The sequence below is a fragment of the Callospermophilus lateralis genome, chromosome 7 (genome assembly GCF_048772815.1).
Source record: "Callospermophilus lateralis isolate mCalLat2 chromosome 7, mCalLat2.hap1, whole genome shotgun sequence".
Lineage (NCBI taxonomy): Eukaryota > Metazoa > Chordata > Mammalia > Rodentia > Sciuridae > Callospermophilus > Callospermophilus lateralis.
The window spans coordinates 116,650,630-116,665,741 of record NC_135311.1 but is presented as its reverse complement, the minus strand read 5'-3'; the positions used below and the strand labels follow the sequence as shown (position 1 = coordinate 116,665,741).

The 15,112-nt window shown below is 42.7% G+C and overlaps 1 protein-coding gene across 1 annotated transcript; it reads left to right on the top strand.

The window, feature by feature from the left end:
* Positions 1 to 31: 31 nt before the first annotated feature.
* Positions 32 to 14,219, top strand: Cdca8 (cell division cycle associated 8). The gene is made up of 10 exons (XM_076862942.1): positions 32 to 142; positions 272 to 400; positions 2,534 to 2,574; positions 6,057 to 6,129; positions 7,947 to 8,032; positions 9,670 to 9,734; positions 10,745 to 10,840; positions 11,970 to 12,096; positions 12,851 to 12,937; positions 13,917 to 14,219. The coding sequence occupies exons 1-10, from the start codon at positions 49 to 51 to the stop codon at positions 13,959 to 13,961; spliced, it is 843 nt and encodes a 280-aa protein (XP_076719057.1). The 5' UTR covers positions 32 to 48; the 3' UTR covers positions 13,962 to 14,219.
* Positions 14,220 to 15,112: the final 893 nt, after the last annotated feature.

The window sequence follows — 15,112 nt, the reverse complement described above, 5'->3', positions numbered from 1 at the left end:
CCCCTTGAGGCTCGGTCCCCCTCTCCCCGCAGCCTCCACCGAAGCGCCATGGCTCCCAGGAAGCGTCGCAGTCGGACGAACAAGACCAACTCGTTGCGGAGCCAAAAGCTCGCCTCCTTTCTTAAGGACTTCGACCGTGAAGGTAAGGGGTGGATTCCCGCCGTCGCTGCTGCTACCTGAGGCGGTCGCAGGGCGCCGGCGGGTTGGGGCGCCCGTGGCACGGACTCTCCCGCTTGGTGACGCGTGTTCTTTCGGCTTCTGCCTCTCGCAGTGCAAGTACGAATCAAGCAAATTGAGTCAGACAGGCAAAACCTTCTCAAGGAGGTGGATAACCTGTACAACATCGAGATCCTACGGCTCCCCAAGGCTCTGCGCGAGATGAACTGGCTTGACTACTTCGGTAAGAGACAAATTATGGCCGCGGTCAGGCCTTGAGCATCTTGACACCCTTCGGAAAAGGTTCTCTAAAATGTTCCCTTCTTCATGAGGTCCAACATGGCTACTTATGGAAAACTACAACCCTGCTGCTTGGTCGCATTCTGTCTCATCTGCCTGCTTCATGCTCAATAGCACTTACCGTGCTCACACCCCCACACCCCGAACAGGCATACCAACTCAAACCTAAAGGACTAGGTGGCAAATATTTAAGGTTTCTTGAGCCAGAGTGTTCTCGATCCAGGTACTCAACTCTGCTTTTGTAGTTTCGAAACAGCTATAATGAATGGCCTCAAATGGGCTGTATTCCAATAAAACTTTATGGACAAACTAACATGAATTTCACATAATTTTCACACTCTAGGAGATATTCCTCTGGGTGTGCATGCATGTGTGTGTGTGTGTGTATGTGTATGTACATTATCCAACCATTTAAAAATGAACGAATTAATGACTTGGTTTGTTATCAGCACTCAGGTGGAAGTAGCTCTTTCTGCAGCTCATGAAAATTGCAAATTGATTTAAGTGTTCACTCCTGTCTTGATTTAAAAATGGGCAAATTGTTTGTGAACTGCAAGGACGGGAGAATTTTCCTGACCAGAGAAAAATCTCAGCCGATTTTCCCACTCCCTCACTAAATGTCCAGGGAAAAGCAGAGACCTTCCTCTGCTGGGTTATCCTTTTTCTGTTTTCCTTTTTATTAATAATTATAGTATGTAGCCTTTTTCCTGGATAGAAATGCTTGTCCTGCTCACATACGATTTAGCAAGTCTTTCAGTTTGCCTTTTTATTTATTATTTCATGAATTCACTCATTTGTACAAAAGTTGAGTACACCTCAGTCACAATGCTGGATGCTGAAGATGCATTGGAGAATAAAACTGACATTGTTCCTGCCCTTGAGAGCATATGAGCTAGTGGACAAGGTCTTTTTAAAAATTCAGGGCCTAGGGATATAGCTCAGTGGTGAGAACTTGCCTAGCATAGGTGAAGCCCTAGATTCAATTCCCAGCACTGCAAAAAAAAAAAAAAAAAAAAAAAAAAAATTAAAACAAAATTACAAGTATGTCATTAGAATTATAAGCACTACAAAAGAGACTAGAGTAGTGGCTAGTGTATTTAGTGTTTTGTACGTACGCCAGATAGACCTTGTACGAAAATGGTTTACATAATTGAACTAATTTTAACTTCATAACAAGCTAAGTAATTATTAATATCATGCCTGTTTTAGAAATTATAAGATTAAGGCATGAAGAAAGGTTACTTTGCTTAAGGTTTCAAGCTAGTTAGTGGCAGAATCAATTTGAACCCCAGCATTCTGTTTCCAAAACTTGAGTTTATTTGTTATTTTTTTGGAACTGGGGATTGAACCCAGGGGTGCTTAATCACTGAGTCACAACCCCAGCCCCTTTTTTATATTCTATTTAGAAACAGAGTCTCACTAAGTTGCTGAGGTTGGCTTTGAACTCACTATCCTCCTGCCTCAGCCTCCTGAGCTGCTGGGATTACAGGTGTGCACTACCATAACCAGTAAGATCTTAACTGTTATACAGGATACCAAGACAGTCTCTAAGAGTAGGATGTAACCTAAGTTTATTCCACATCTAAATCTAACAAAGACCTTTCTATTCAATGCATATTTACTATGCCAAATTTTTGCCAGAAACAGTGGGTCTTATTTATGGAATTCAGTCCAAGACAGGAGTGGACACTTAAACAGTTTTTGTTTTGAGTAGCTGTTGGGTATGATAAAGGGAAACAACTCAGCAATTTACTATGTAAGTTTCACAGTTCACAGCAATCTAGTATGATAGAAACATAAGCAGAATTTTGGGGTGACATTTGAGCTAAGTTTTAAAGGATAAATTAGAAATTTGTTGGGAGGAGAGGAAATGCTTAATACTAGGACTCTAAGTCATAAGAGATGGTGGCACATTTGAGAAATAACAAAAATTTTGATGAGGTGGAATAAGAATAAGTCAAAAAAGAAGGAATCCAGCTTAGAGAAAGATTGGACTAGATTGTGAGGGTCTTTCAATGCTGGAAGATGATTTATCATTGGAATCTGATAGTAACTAAATGTGATATTCTTTTTAAAGCCCTTGGAGGAAACAAACAGGCCCTGGAAGAGGCAGCAACAGTAAGTGACTTATTTTACTTTTGAGCTGGTTAGTTTTTAAGTATAATCCACTCACAAATTTCAACCAATGGGCTGGTATGGTGGCGCACACCTGTAATCCCAGGGGCTTGGGAGGCTGAGGCAGGAGGATTGTGAGTTCAAAGCCAGCCCTAGCAACTTAACAAGACCCTATACTAAATAAAATATTAACAAAGGGATTGAGGGGCTGGGGCTATAGCTCAGTGGTAAAGCACTTGCCTTGTACACGTGAGGTGCTGGGTTTGATTGTTAGTTAGCACCAAATAAAAATAAATAAAGATATCATACCAACTACAACTGAAAAAGTATTTAAAAGAAAAGAATAAGGATGGGAGATGTGACTCAGTGGTTAAACACCCTGGGTTCAATCCCCCATACCCAAAAAAAGATATCCAACTAATGGGTTTTACACTGTAAGAGAGGTTCCATAAGGGAGCATTATCTCTGCCAACTAAAAAGTTATGGTTGTGTCAAACGTTGAATAGATCTGAATAGCCCGAATAGATCTGAATCCCAAAAAGGACTCTGATGTTATGATACAGTCTTCCTCATGCCATTCTGTGAGTTCCTTATTTGAAGGTTCAGCCAACCATGAATCAAAAATATTTTTTTTTAAATCCATACTAAACATGTACAGACTTTCTCATTGTCCCCTAAACAATACAGTATAATAGTTATTTTTATCTTGATGGAATTTAAAACATATAATAGGACATGCATAGATTGTATGCAAATACCACATTGTATATGAAAGACTTGAACCTTTATGAATTTTGGTATCCTCAGGGGGTTCTGGATCCAATCCCCCGAGGATACCAGGGGACTACTGTATATTTTAGGGGTTTTGTCCAAGATTTCTAACTCACAGCTTTTATACCCCTTATAATTTCTTAAGCAACTACAACAGTAAGAACATCTTTTTGGCCTTTTGACCTGAGTAATTCCAGAGTGATAAAGGTGAAAGACAGTCTTTTTTTTTTTTTTTTGGAAAGTCTCTGGGTAACCACTGGATGAGGTGCTGTTTCCAGGGAAACAAACCCTGTGCTCTGAGAGTTAGAACTCAAAACCTCTCTTCCAGGGAGGGAAGAAGGTTAAGTTGATCACCAAAGGCCAATGATAAATCAATCAATCATGCCTGTGTAGTGAAGCCTTCATAAATACCCTTAAAAGGACAGTTCATGGGCTTCCCAATTGTTGAATACATGGAGATTCCTGGAGGGTAGCAAACCAGAAGGAACATGGAAGTTATATGCCACTTCCTCTTCCCTTAGGCACCTTGTAGGGATTTTTCTGGGTTTTTTTTTGTTGTTGTTGTTGTTGTTTTTTAAGTATATATATATTTTTAGTTGTAGATGGAAACAATACCTTATTTTATTTATTTATTTTTATGTGGTGCTAAGGATCAAACTCAGGGCCTCACATGCTCGGCAAGCACTCTACCACTGAGCTACAACCCAGCCCTAAGGAGGTTTTAAATATTATTTTTCTTCTGAAGGTTCCATAATGTTGGTATATGAAATAAACTGGTAATAGATTAACAATGGAACAAAGGCATACAGTTGATCAACATACATAAATATAGGAGCCTTACACAAAGAATCAGCTTGTGGCACTACATCCTTCTCAAAATAAAAATTTGAAAAGCCTGGGGATGTAGCTCAGGGATGGAGTAATTGCCTAGCATGTTTAAGGCCCTAGTTTTAATCCCCAGTACCACCACAAATAAACAAACAAAATATGTGCATATCCACTTGTGTGTCTTCCTGTTGAGAGAGAGTTTATTGCAGCTTTTAACACATTTTCAAAGTGAACACAAAATTCTGCATTCTTCAATGAGAATCATTTGGAATCTGAGGTTTGAAGTCAAAGGGTACATATTTTCTCTGAATAACAGATCCCTACCAGCTTAAGAAGCTAAAGATAGGCAGGAACGAGTTGTTCAATTAGGAAAAAATTTAAGATTTCGGGGATGAATATTGTAAGAGAGGGATGGGAATAACTGAAATAAAATTGAGCTAGTAAAACATTCTTGACCCAAGCCTTCTTTTTCTTTATGTGTCTGTGACCCATTTTATTGATGCCCTCTCCCCTCACAGACCCGGATCTATATTTCAAAACATTCTGAGATGAAATAGAATCATTGATTAATGCATCTTCTCCTTTTTGAATTAATCAGACATATAGAGCTGAAATAAGAACTTCTGGTGTAATATGAGAGAACTCCTGTTATCTCCAGAAAAACTCTTTAGAGACTCAATGCCCAGGATTTTAATTGGGTGCTGGCTTCTTGGGCAGAAAAAGAAAGAAGAAAGAAGCAGGTGTTTGGTATAGACCACAATGTTTGCATAAAATTTAGGCATGGTGAACTATTTTTATCAAAGAATGATGGGAGTCACATCATGCTAGTTATTGCTAGAGACTGTAGAAAGTTTTCAGGAATGCCATTTCTGTTCCATCAAGCATGATAGACCCCACCAATCTATCCCAGCACTGTCTTCTAAGCCCTGACAGCCTCAGAATTCTTCTCTGAGTACTCCATGTAGTCTCTACAAATCCAGATGTGATATCTGTGTGATTCCTAGTCTGTAATAACCATTTTAGTATTTACATGTGCCCCATGAGGAGAAGACTACAAATCATATCTGTTCTTGCCTGTAATCATACATATGGGTAGTCACCACCATAAACCTAATTAGAAAGCAAGGAAGCCTTTTTGAAGGAACATCAGAAAACCTTACTGAGAGCTGGATGTGATGGCAGTCCCAGCTACTTGAGAGGCTCAGATGGGAGAATCACTTGAGCCTAAGAGTCCAAGACCAGCCTGAGTAACATGGTAAGACCCAATCTCACGAAAAGAAAAAGAAAACCCTGTTGAGACCCTGTAGACTTCCCCCCAAAAAAGTCTGATAGTATCAAGTGTTGTAGAGGATGTGATTCATTAGGAACTTGTGTTTACAAATGAGATGCAAACTTTGGGGAAAAATTTGGCATAATAGTAAGGCTGATATTTATGTAACACATAACCCTGTAGTACTCTATACTTCCTAAGTATGTGGCCAAGAGAAAACTTGGACGTCAAATGCATCACACATGTAGGTGAGACAGTTCAAATAGCACTATTGATGGGAAAATGGACAAACCCATGGTGATAGAATCACACACATTCAGTTATACATTTACTGTCTTATGCAAATAGTGGTTATCCCTGAAGAATGACAGGATTAAAAGCCTGGTCACCTTTGGGAGGGAGAGAGACAAAAATGGAATAGGGAAGGAATACATACTTAGAAACAAGTTATTGGCAATATTTTAGGTCTTGTGGTATGTGTAGGTTTATGGAGGTTTGCTGTATTGTATTGTAACTAATATTTAGCAGTCACTTTTCATGTAGTAGGGCCTCACGTGTGCAAGTATTTCTCATATTTGATGGACTAAGCCTGGTACTTTCTGTCTGTTTGTCACAGGCTGATGTGGATATCACAGAAATAAACAAACTAACTGCAGAAGCTATCCAGACTCCCCTGAAATCTTCCAAAGGTGAGTACTTTTGAAAACCCCTTGTTGGACAGAGAGCTGAGGTCCGAGGAGCTTGGTGAGCCTCTCAGGCAGGGCCTTTTGGTGGCTCTCTTCCCTCTAATATCTGGTTCCCAATCCTGTAAATCCAAAAATTTTATTTTAGCTGCTGCATTTAGTTAATTAAATGTATGTATGTATAATACTAACCAAACTCACAAGGCTGTTGTGTTGAGCAAAAGTGAAAGGAGATGGGGGGCAGGGAAACAGCTGTGCAGAAACCAAACATTGTTGCCTGCTTGCTTTCCCCTGATTAACACAGAGAGGCTGGCAGGCTTCAGGGAGATGTTCCAAGACAGGCAATGCCAACTGAGACTCCCTGATGTGATCTGCAGGGTCAAAAGAGGAATCGTAGAAGGAAACTTTCTCAGTGTAATTTCACATCCCCAATTCAGTGATCTGGCCATGTAAAATCGTCTCACATCCATGTCCTACACCAGAGAAACACTGTCTCATAGGAAAGCTATATGGGAAGCCAGGTTGGAACTTTTGAGCTTGGAATATGGTCAGGATGAATTGAAACCTGGGTTGAATGTCACTATCATGAAGCTATGGTAGCTCAATGCATCCAGCTCTTATGAGGGCAGATCTGCCCCATAGCCTGGATGTGGGGCTACACTCTAGGTACCTGCTCCACTAACCAGGGCCAGAAACACTGTCTTCTCGTAGTTATGACTGGCCTTCCATCAGAATTGTCTTGATGAGGTTTTTACTTTCTTTATGCCATTTTCCAGTCCTGCCTCTCAAGTTATGATAGAATTGAACTTCAGTGTTTTTAGATTACATATTATCAGTTTTGCTTACATAGTGATGGTGGTGGATGGGAGGCAGAGGTCTTCTGATTTCACTTCTGATTTCACAACTGAATATACCAGGACCAATGTCAACCAATCATTAAAATTGATTTTTTTTTTACCCTTTTGACTACTGAACTTCAACTACATTGTAAGCTATTAAAACATATCTCAGGCTGGGGATGTAGCTCAATTGGTAGAGTGCTTGCCAAAGTTTTCTTATGGTATCTATGTATCAATACTAGTTCTGCTCTTTGGAGCCCCATAAAACTATTTTCAATATGACAACCCCTTAAATATTAAAAATTGGCATTTATCCTTTGGAATCATTCTTCTTAAATATCCCTAATGCTCCTTTTCCTCTTTTGATGACAATTGTAATAAAAATTTTATTTTTATAAATAACAATAATACAATAAATAACACTTGTTATAACCAGTGTCTGGTATGGTCCAATAGACTTTACATTCATTAATTCCTCAAATACTTACTAAACACTTAGAGACATAATTCTAAGACTTGGAGGTAAGAATGAAAATAACAAATGTATTCTTATGGAGCATACATTCCAAACCTCATAATATCACTATAGTAACAGCTCTCTGATAAATGTGAGGGAACTGAACACCTTGATTAAAGCCATTTGACCTAGTAAGTGGTAGTACCACATTTGAAGCTCAAGTCTGTCTTGGTAGGAGTGCTGGGCTATCCCTGTAGAATCATTGTATGGGGTTTCTTATCTACTCTGATTAAGTTCCTTTGTTTAAATGCCCCCCACTTTTTTCAAGTGATCTTCTGGGATGGGATTATACCTCAGTGGTGGAGCGTTTGTCTAGAGGCCATGAGGCCATGGGTTCAATCTTCAACACTGCCAAAAAGAAAAAAGTGGTATTCTTTATGTTGAGTCTATTTCATGATTATAGCCTTAGGTTATGTGTCATTCCTTATGAGAAATGTGAATGCATGAAATTGCTTCCCATCTTTTAGCACGAAAGGTATTACAAGTGGATGAAATGATAATGGAAGAAGAAGAGGAGGAGGAAAATAAACATAAGAATCTTCAAACTTCAAGAGTAAGTAGGAATTCAGGATAAGGGCTGAGGGCTGGCAAGAGATAAGCAAATACAAAAATAAATGGGATGTGGGCTGAGGCTGTAGTTCAGTGGTAGAGCACTTGCCTTGCACACGTGAGGCCCTCTATTTCATCCTCAGCACCACATAAAAATAAATAAATAAAAATAAAGATATTGTGACCATCTACAACTAAACACACACACACACATACACACACACACACACAGGATGCAGTGTTGCCCTCCTAGAGCTCACATTTTATTGAGAACATCCCACGTAAGTGGTAAATAACAAAAGAGATCATTGACATGCATTTGAAGTGTGTAGACCTCAGAAGAGGAAGCTAGTAAGCCTTCCCTACCCAAGGAGGACATAACCAGTCTCTTCAAGGTCAGTGAGAAGAAAGGGGAGAAAATTCCTGGAAGAGCTAGGAAAGGGTCCAGCTAAGGAGCTCCTAGGAAGCAATTTGGTATGGCTGGTATAGGACAGGAGGAGAGCAGGGACCAAATAACGGATGGCCTTGTGTGCCAAGCTTGGAATTTTCTATTCTGTCAGACAGGTGATGGTAAGTGACATCAGATCCATATTTTACAGTAGTATTCAGGATAAATGGAAGAGGAGAAAATAAGGAAAGCTGTCAGGTTGAACTAAGGCAGTTACTAAAAACAGTCATGGTTTTAAGATAAGTTTTATAAAGGAGAACTAGCATGATTGGTGGAAGAAGGAATCAGAGATGACCAAATACTTTCTAGCTTAGGCAATTGCCATCCAGTGAACACGGGACCCTGGAGGCAGAGCGGTGGGTTAGGGTGAGAGGAGACGTGCTGGTTGCTTGACATGTTGTGCGTTGAGTACTTTTCTATGACATGGGGATTCAAATAGGAATTTCACCTGGAGCTCGGGGGGAGGAGGAAGTAGAGATGCACTGCCTCCCGGTCTTTACATGCTAGTCCCACGGGGAGAGCGGAAAAGACTGTCAGGGAAAGCATGAGGAGGGACATTGCAGGTGGGCATGAGAGGGAAGTTGGGAGGGAAGGGCTCCTGATGCAGACCACCCAAGGGACAGAAAGAGATGCGGGAAGGCTGGGTTGGAAGAAAGGAGGGGAGAGTTGCCAGGAAATGAGTGACTCTTGTCAGATATTCCCAGGACTCAGAAGGTGACGACTGCAGGGGGTTTCCTTGGATTGGGCACGTGGGATACCCAGAGTGACCACCACTGTAGCACTTTATGGAAAGTACTGGAGCAAGTCAGGCTTCGATCGAATTTTCTGTTTTGAAGGCCCAGCCAGTGTAAATCCTCTGTTGATTAATTATATTCTGAATGCTTTAGTCACTAAATTCTGTGAGTTGAACTTTCTTTTCTTTTTTTAATTTTTTAATTTTTTTTTAGTTGTTAATAGAACTTTATTTTTATGTATTTATATGTGGTGCTAAGAGTCAAACCCAGTGCCTCACAGATGCTAGGCAAGTGCTCTACCGCTGAGCCACCACCCCAGCCCTGAGTTGAACCTTCCTATGTTCAGTGTTAACTTTCCTTCCAAGAACTGATCCCCTTTCCTCTCCTTTTTTAACCCTCCTTAACTTTCCCCTGGGCTGGGCTTTGTGTAACCTCAGTTTTATTTGATTGTGACTATAGGTCAAAAGGTGTCCTCCATCTAAGAAGAGAACCCAGTCCGTACAAGGAAAAAGCAAAAGCAAAAGGTAATGGGTTTCCAAAGTTAGACACGTGACTTGGGCTTTATGAAAGAACTCTGTACAATAGGCAGAAGAAGGCAAAAAAGGCTTTGGTGATTAGTGTTCTAGGAGTGTAAAGTCACAGGATCCTTGAGGAGCCATGCTGGAGGGCCTCTAGTCTCAGCCAGTTCTTCTGCCTACTTTCTCTATTGTCCCCCACTGTTTTATTTAACAGGCAGAGTGAGCTCAAAAGAGTTTAGTAAGAACTGTATTTGGGCTGGGGATGTAGCTCAAGCAGTAGCGCGCTCGCCTGGCATGCGCGGGGCGCTGGGTTCGATCCTCAACACCACATAAAAATAAAATAAAGATGTTGTGTCCACCGAAAACTAAAAAATGAATGTTTAAAAAAAAAAAAAAAAAAAAAAAAGAACTGTATTTTATGTTTAGTTGCCTGACAGTCCGTGTGCAGAGGTACCCAGAAACAGTCAGAGAGTGGTCATCACCTGCCCACAATTAGTTGCTTGAAATGTTCCTTCTGGTCTTGCCAAATAAAGATTCTATGAGATGACTATGGAATCTCCACTATTTGGAGATAAGAGGAAACAGCTTAGGAAAGTAGGCATTGGACTATGAGTCCCCCTTTCTCTCTGGGCAGAGGTAGCAGGACATTAACCATCTGTCTTTCAAGAGAACAGGAATTCTAGTTTTGGGGGTAGCTGTGAGCTTTGTGTCATCTTCTCCAGCTTGATTAAGAAGTCAGACTCTGCAAGATTTCTGCTGGGTTTCAGAGTTGCTCCTCCCTAATTGGCTGTGTGATCTTGGACAAGCTCTTTAAACCTCTATGCCTGAGTTTCTGCATCTGTAAATGAGGATGGTAAATACTGCTTGCTTCCTACGTTAGCTGGCGGGGCCACATGACTTGATGGGTACAGGACATCCAGAGCGTGATCAGTGCTCTCCACGTGTCATCTGCCTCTACAGCTGCTGCTGTCATTGCACCTGAGAGTTGACACATTATGGCTGTTTCTTCCCTGTAGATCAAGCCACAACAGCACTGTGACCCCGGCTGTAAGCAGATTAGAGTTGTCTATGGCCAAACCAACTCCATGCCTGACGCCCAGGTTTGACTCCAGGTGAGTGCTGAGCAGCACTTGGATTCAGGGGGGAGCCCAGCAGTGACAGCACTCAAAGTAGGACTGTTAGGAAATGCCCTGAATCCTGGCCTGAGAAGCCACCTGGGCTCCCTAGTGTTTGCCCCTCCCCTGCATGCAGGTTCACCCAGTTCAGGGCCAGAAATGTTCTTTATCTGATGAGAGAGAAGAACATTCTGCCCGTGGTGACTAGGAGATATCTATGTGACTCTGGATTTTTTCTGATTCTGGCCAAAAGATTTTTTAAGCTGGCTAGGTACTTTCTTATACCTGCAGTAAAAGTAAAATTAACACCATCTTTTTTGGAGGGCAACATGAGTGAGAATGTTTATAGCAGAAGTTGAGACCTTTCTTAAGAGTTAGTCGCTCAAGTAAGAATGCTGTGTAGCCCTTAGAAAAGAATGGCTGTGTACATGCCCCACAAGAAGAACTTCCTAATCACAGAGATCTCCAAGCAGCTTACCAACAGTGCATACTTTAGGATCCCATTTGCTTTATGCACACAGAATACTTCTGGAAAGTTTACTCAGAATTCAGAGGAGTTACCTCTGGGGAGTGGAGTAAGGAGCTATTGACTCTGAGGTGGGAAAAGTGAGGAAGACTTAGTTTCACTTTTAATTCCCACTTGATTGTGTTTTCACATGGGTAGGTAGCAAAAGCTAATTAGGGGAAAACAGCAGCATTTTAGCTGTCTTAAGGAGGTTGGTGTGGGGATTGGTGTGATGATATAATCTCTGAATCATCCTCCCTTGACCCTGGAGAGTTCCTCTTGATGGAAGGACTTAGCCACTCTGGGAAACACCTAGCCAGTTTATTTCTGGTCCTGTGGGTGGGTGGAGGACTGGCACCCATATAGAGCATTAGTCCTAAACTTTACATGCATATGCGTTGACTCTTTCTAGATATATGTTTGATAATTACAGCCTCCTTTCTCCAGCTGTGTTTAGTCATTACTACTTAAAAAATGTTCTCCCTAAATTTAGAACTTGCCTTCTAGAAATGTGTGGTTTGAAAGCTGCAGCTTAAAACCAGATGGGGTTGGAAGGGCTCACAGTACTTGATGTCTTTTAGTCTGCCAAACCATCTTCACAGAGATTTTCCCACTTTGTAGGGTCTTCAAGGCCCCAGGCCTGCGCACGCCAACAGCCAGAGAGCAGATTTACAGCATCTCTGCCAATGGCAGCCCTCTTGCTGATGGCAAAGAGATCTCCCTGACTGTGCCAGTGGGCGGCGGAGCGGTAAAGTATTTCTCTGGGAAGCCAGACCACAGTGTGCTGCTCAGTGAAGCCTTTCCCTTCCCTGGGCCATCAACCATCTCTGTCCTTCAAAGCCCTTTGGGTGGCCTAGGTCCTGATCTCTATGCTTCTGCAGGGCTCAGAACCCCAATTTTATCTCCCATGTTAGAGACCCAGACTGGGAGGATCCCTGCCCAGCTCAGGGTTCCAGCTGTCATTTGTCCACCGGATTAAAGCAGGCCAAAGGTGCAAAGGACATGATGCCTGATCTTGAGAAGCAGTTCAGTAGTCAGATGGGTTTGCAGTTATAACACTTAGGCTACAACAATAGGGATAAAGGGATTATGACTATGGGGTGCTCTTAGTCTAGACAGGGCAGTGAGAGCTGTACCTTCAACTCTGTGCAACCTGCGGGATTCAGAAGCAGGCTGCCCTGGTTTCTCTAGACTATAAAGAGCGAGTTGCTGACCTCAGCCCCAGTGGCAGGGTGGCTTCTCAGATGGTCTGTGTGGGTTGCTAAGCTAGTGTGCATGCCTTTGACCCCAGTGATCCAGCTCGTGGCCCAGTGATAGTGCTATTGATGTTATTTTCTCCTTAGGCCTGCGCCACCTCCTGCCTACCTTGCCACTTCTCCCTCCCAGCCATCCCCACCATCACATGCAGGATATCCAGTGGACCCCCTGAAGCACACTGGGCTGTGGGTGGAAGTTCTGCCTTAAAGGACATGTCAATGTAACCCATTCTCCTCTCCACACAGAGTATGCGGTTATTGGCCAGTGACTTGCAGAGGATTGATATCGCACAGCTGCATCCAGAGGCTTTAGGGGACATTAAGAAGCTCTCGGTGGGTTCCATGTTCATCTCCTGGCCAGGAAGCCTGTGGCAGCTTTCCTGGTTTAGCTTTCTTTAGGGTTGTCCTCTGGGTCTGAGCAAATACTTGATATTTAGAATTATGTTGCCTTCTCCCAAGGTATTGTGACTGTTATCCTGCTTACATAGCAGCAGTTCTTTTCCAAGATTGATATTGAGTTTGGTCAATCCCAGATTGCCTGCCATTGAAGTCCCACAATAATTACAAGGATCAGGCAATTAAGTGCCAGGGTGTCTACTGACCACCATAAACTGAAACTTCCTTCAAGGAGGGAAGGGGCTTGTTATAAGGGATCTCACAGAATCGAAGAAACATTTAAAGTGCTGGGGACCATCAGAAATCGACAGTGGCAGTATGTGGCCCTTCATGGGCACACCAATCTAGTGTCTGTCTGGCTCTGGGTTCCCAGCCTCCTTTCTCTGGCACATCTTCATCCTCCCTGTTGGCACGTGACCCTCTCCTCGGGCTCTTGGTTCTGCTGTTCTTTAACAATGATTCATGTGTGGCTTTAGGTACCAACACCTCCGATTCTAATTGTTGCTCCAGGGCCACAGCTGTTCAGGTTCCTGTTTTCATTTAGGTTCTCAAGAAGGAGATTTTAACTGGTCTTGCTTTGGTCTGAGGCTCCTCCATGGTGTGTCATCTGTGGTAGTGGGTGATGGGTGGGAGCACTTAGAGTAGACCTGGCTGCCACAGGCCCACACACACCCAGCTACCCAAACCATGTGACCATCCTCCTTTAGCATCATGGTCCCAGATGCTCACTTGATACCTTCACTGTCTCATTCAAGTGTTATTTTAACCCTTTGTTTTGATAAGAAAGTTTCAGAAAAGTTAATCAGGGTGAGGTACAAGTCAAGAATGGAAGGGCTGAGACTCACACAGACGTGTGCATGGATAGCCTGGCTTACGAAGTGCTATCTTCTTTAAATGGCCTATCTCCTCTTTTTAGAGTCATCTCGCCCAAATCTGCAGCAGCATACGATCCCACAAGTGAGGAGACAGCAGGATTGTACAGGCTGTAGCAGTGACCATGGCAGCAGAACATGCACATCTCCCTCCTGATACCCATCATCTCCTCCTCTGTCGATTCGGGGTACTAGGTGGGGCCTTGGAATCTTTTACCTGCTGTGCCTAATAGTCCTTGTCAAGCTGACGTGTGGAACAGAGTTTTGTGCTTATCAAAGACCAAAAACTGGTTTGGAGGCAGCTTCCATGTCTTGTATTTCTACCTCTCTAGTTAGTGGGGATTTGGAGAAGGGAATTACAGGGCTTAGAGTAGTCTAGGAGTTTAAGTGACTGGCTGCAGAGTAACTATCCTTACGCTATCCATTGGTCCAGGGGTCCCTGCCAGGTCTGTGGACTCCGCAGAGAGCACTTCTCTCAGTGGGATCACGAGAGGGCCAGGGTGCCTTGTCTGGTGATATTGTTATGCGTTTAGCTTATGCTGAGGGCACAGACTAGTTGTGTGGAGTCAGCAGTGATAACCTTGTGTTCTGAGCAGAGCCTCTGGATCCCAAAGGACCACATACTATGTATGGTCCAGGAATTTTGGGAACTAGGATTATTACTACTGGCTTGCAGGCACGCAGCCCCCTCTCTTGCGTCTGGCTCTTTGTGTGGCATCTTTTGTGTTATTAACTCAGTCCTGTACAGGCTGGTTGTTGCAAGTTGCTTTATTCTCCTTTTCATGAGACTTTTTGTACATATTGTTTTCCTAGTAATGGTATCTCCAAGCTGATTTGTTCAAATCAGAGCTACTGTGAGATACTGCTTTCAATAAATTTTGATTTTGTTTTTTAATCAATATTCCCAGTTGTGCTACATGAACTGAAGGGACCATTTTGGAGCTAAGCTATTGGAGTGGGGATCTCTGGACAACTGCTTTCTTCAGCAGGCACAGAAACCTTTATTACAGGCAAAATTTCTGATATCTAAAGCGGTGCTCACACCCAGATCCAGGGCAGCAGTAACCTCAGCCCCCAAGCAGGTTCCCCTTAATGCCTTCATTTCAATAGTTAGACATTTACATCTGGGAAGACGGAGATCAAGGATGTCTGTAATAAACCTGTGGAGTGAAGGCTGGTGGGCTGGGACGTTGAGGGGTGGGTGACTCTGTGAACACGCCTCTGGCTTCCCAAAGTCCTT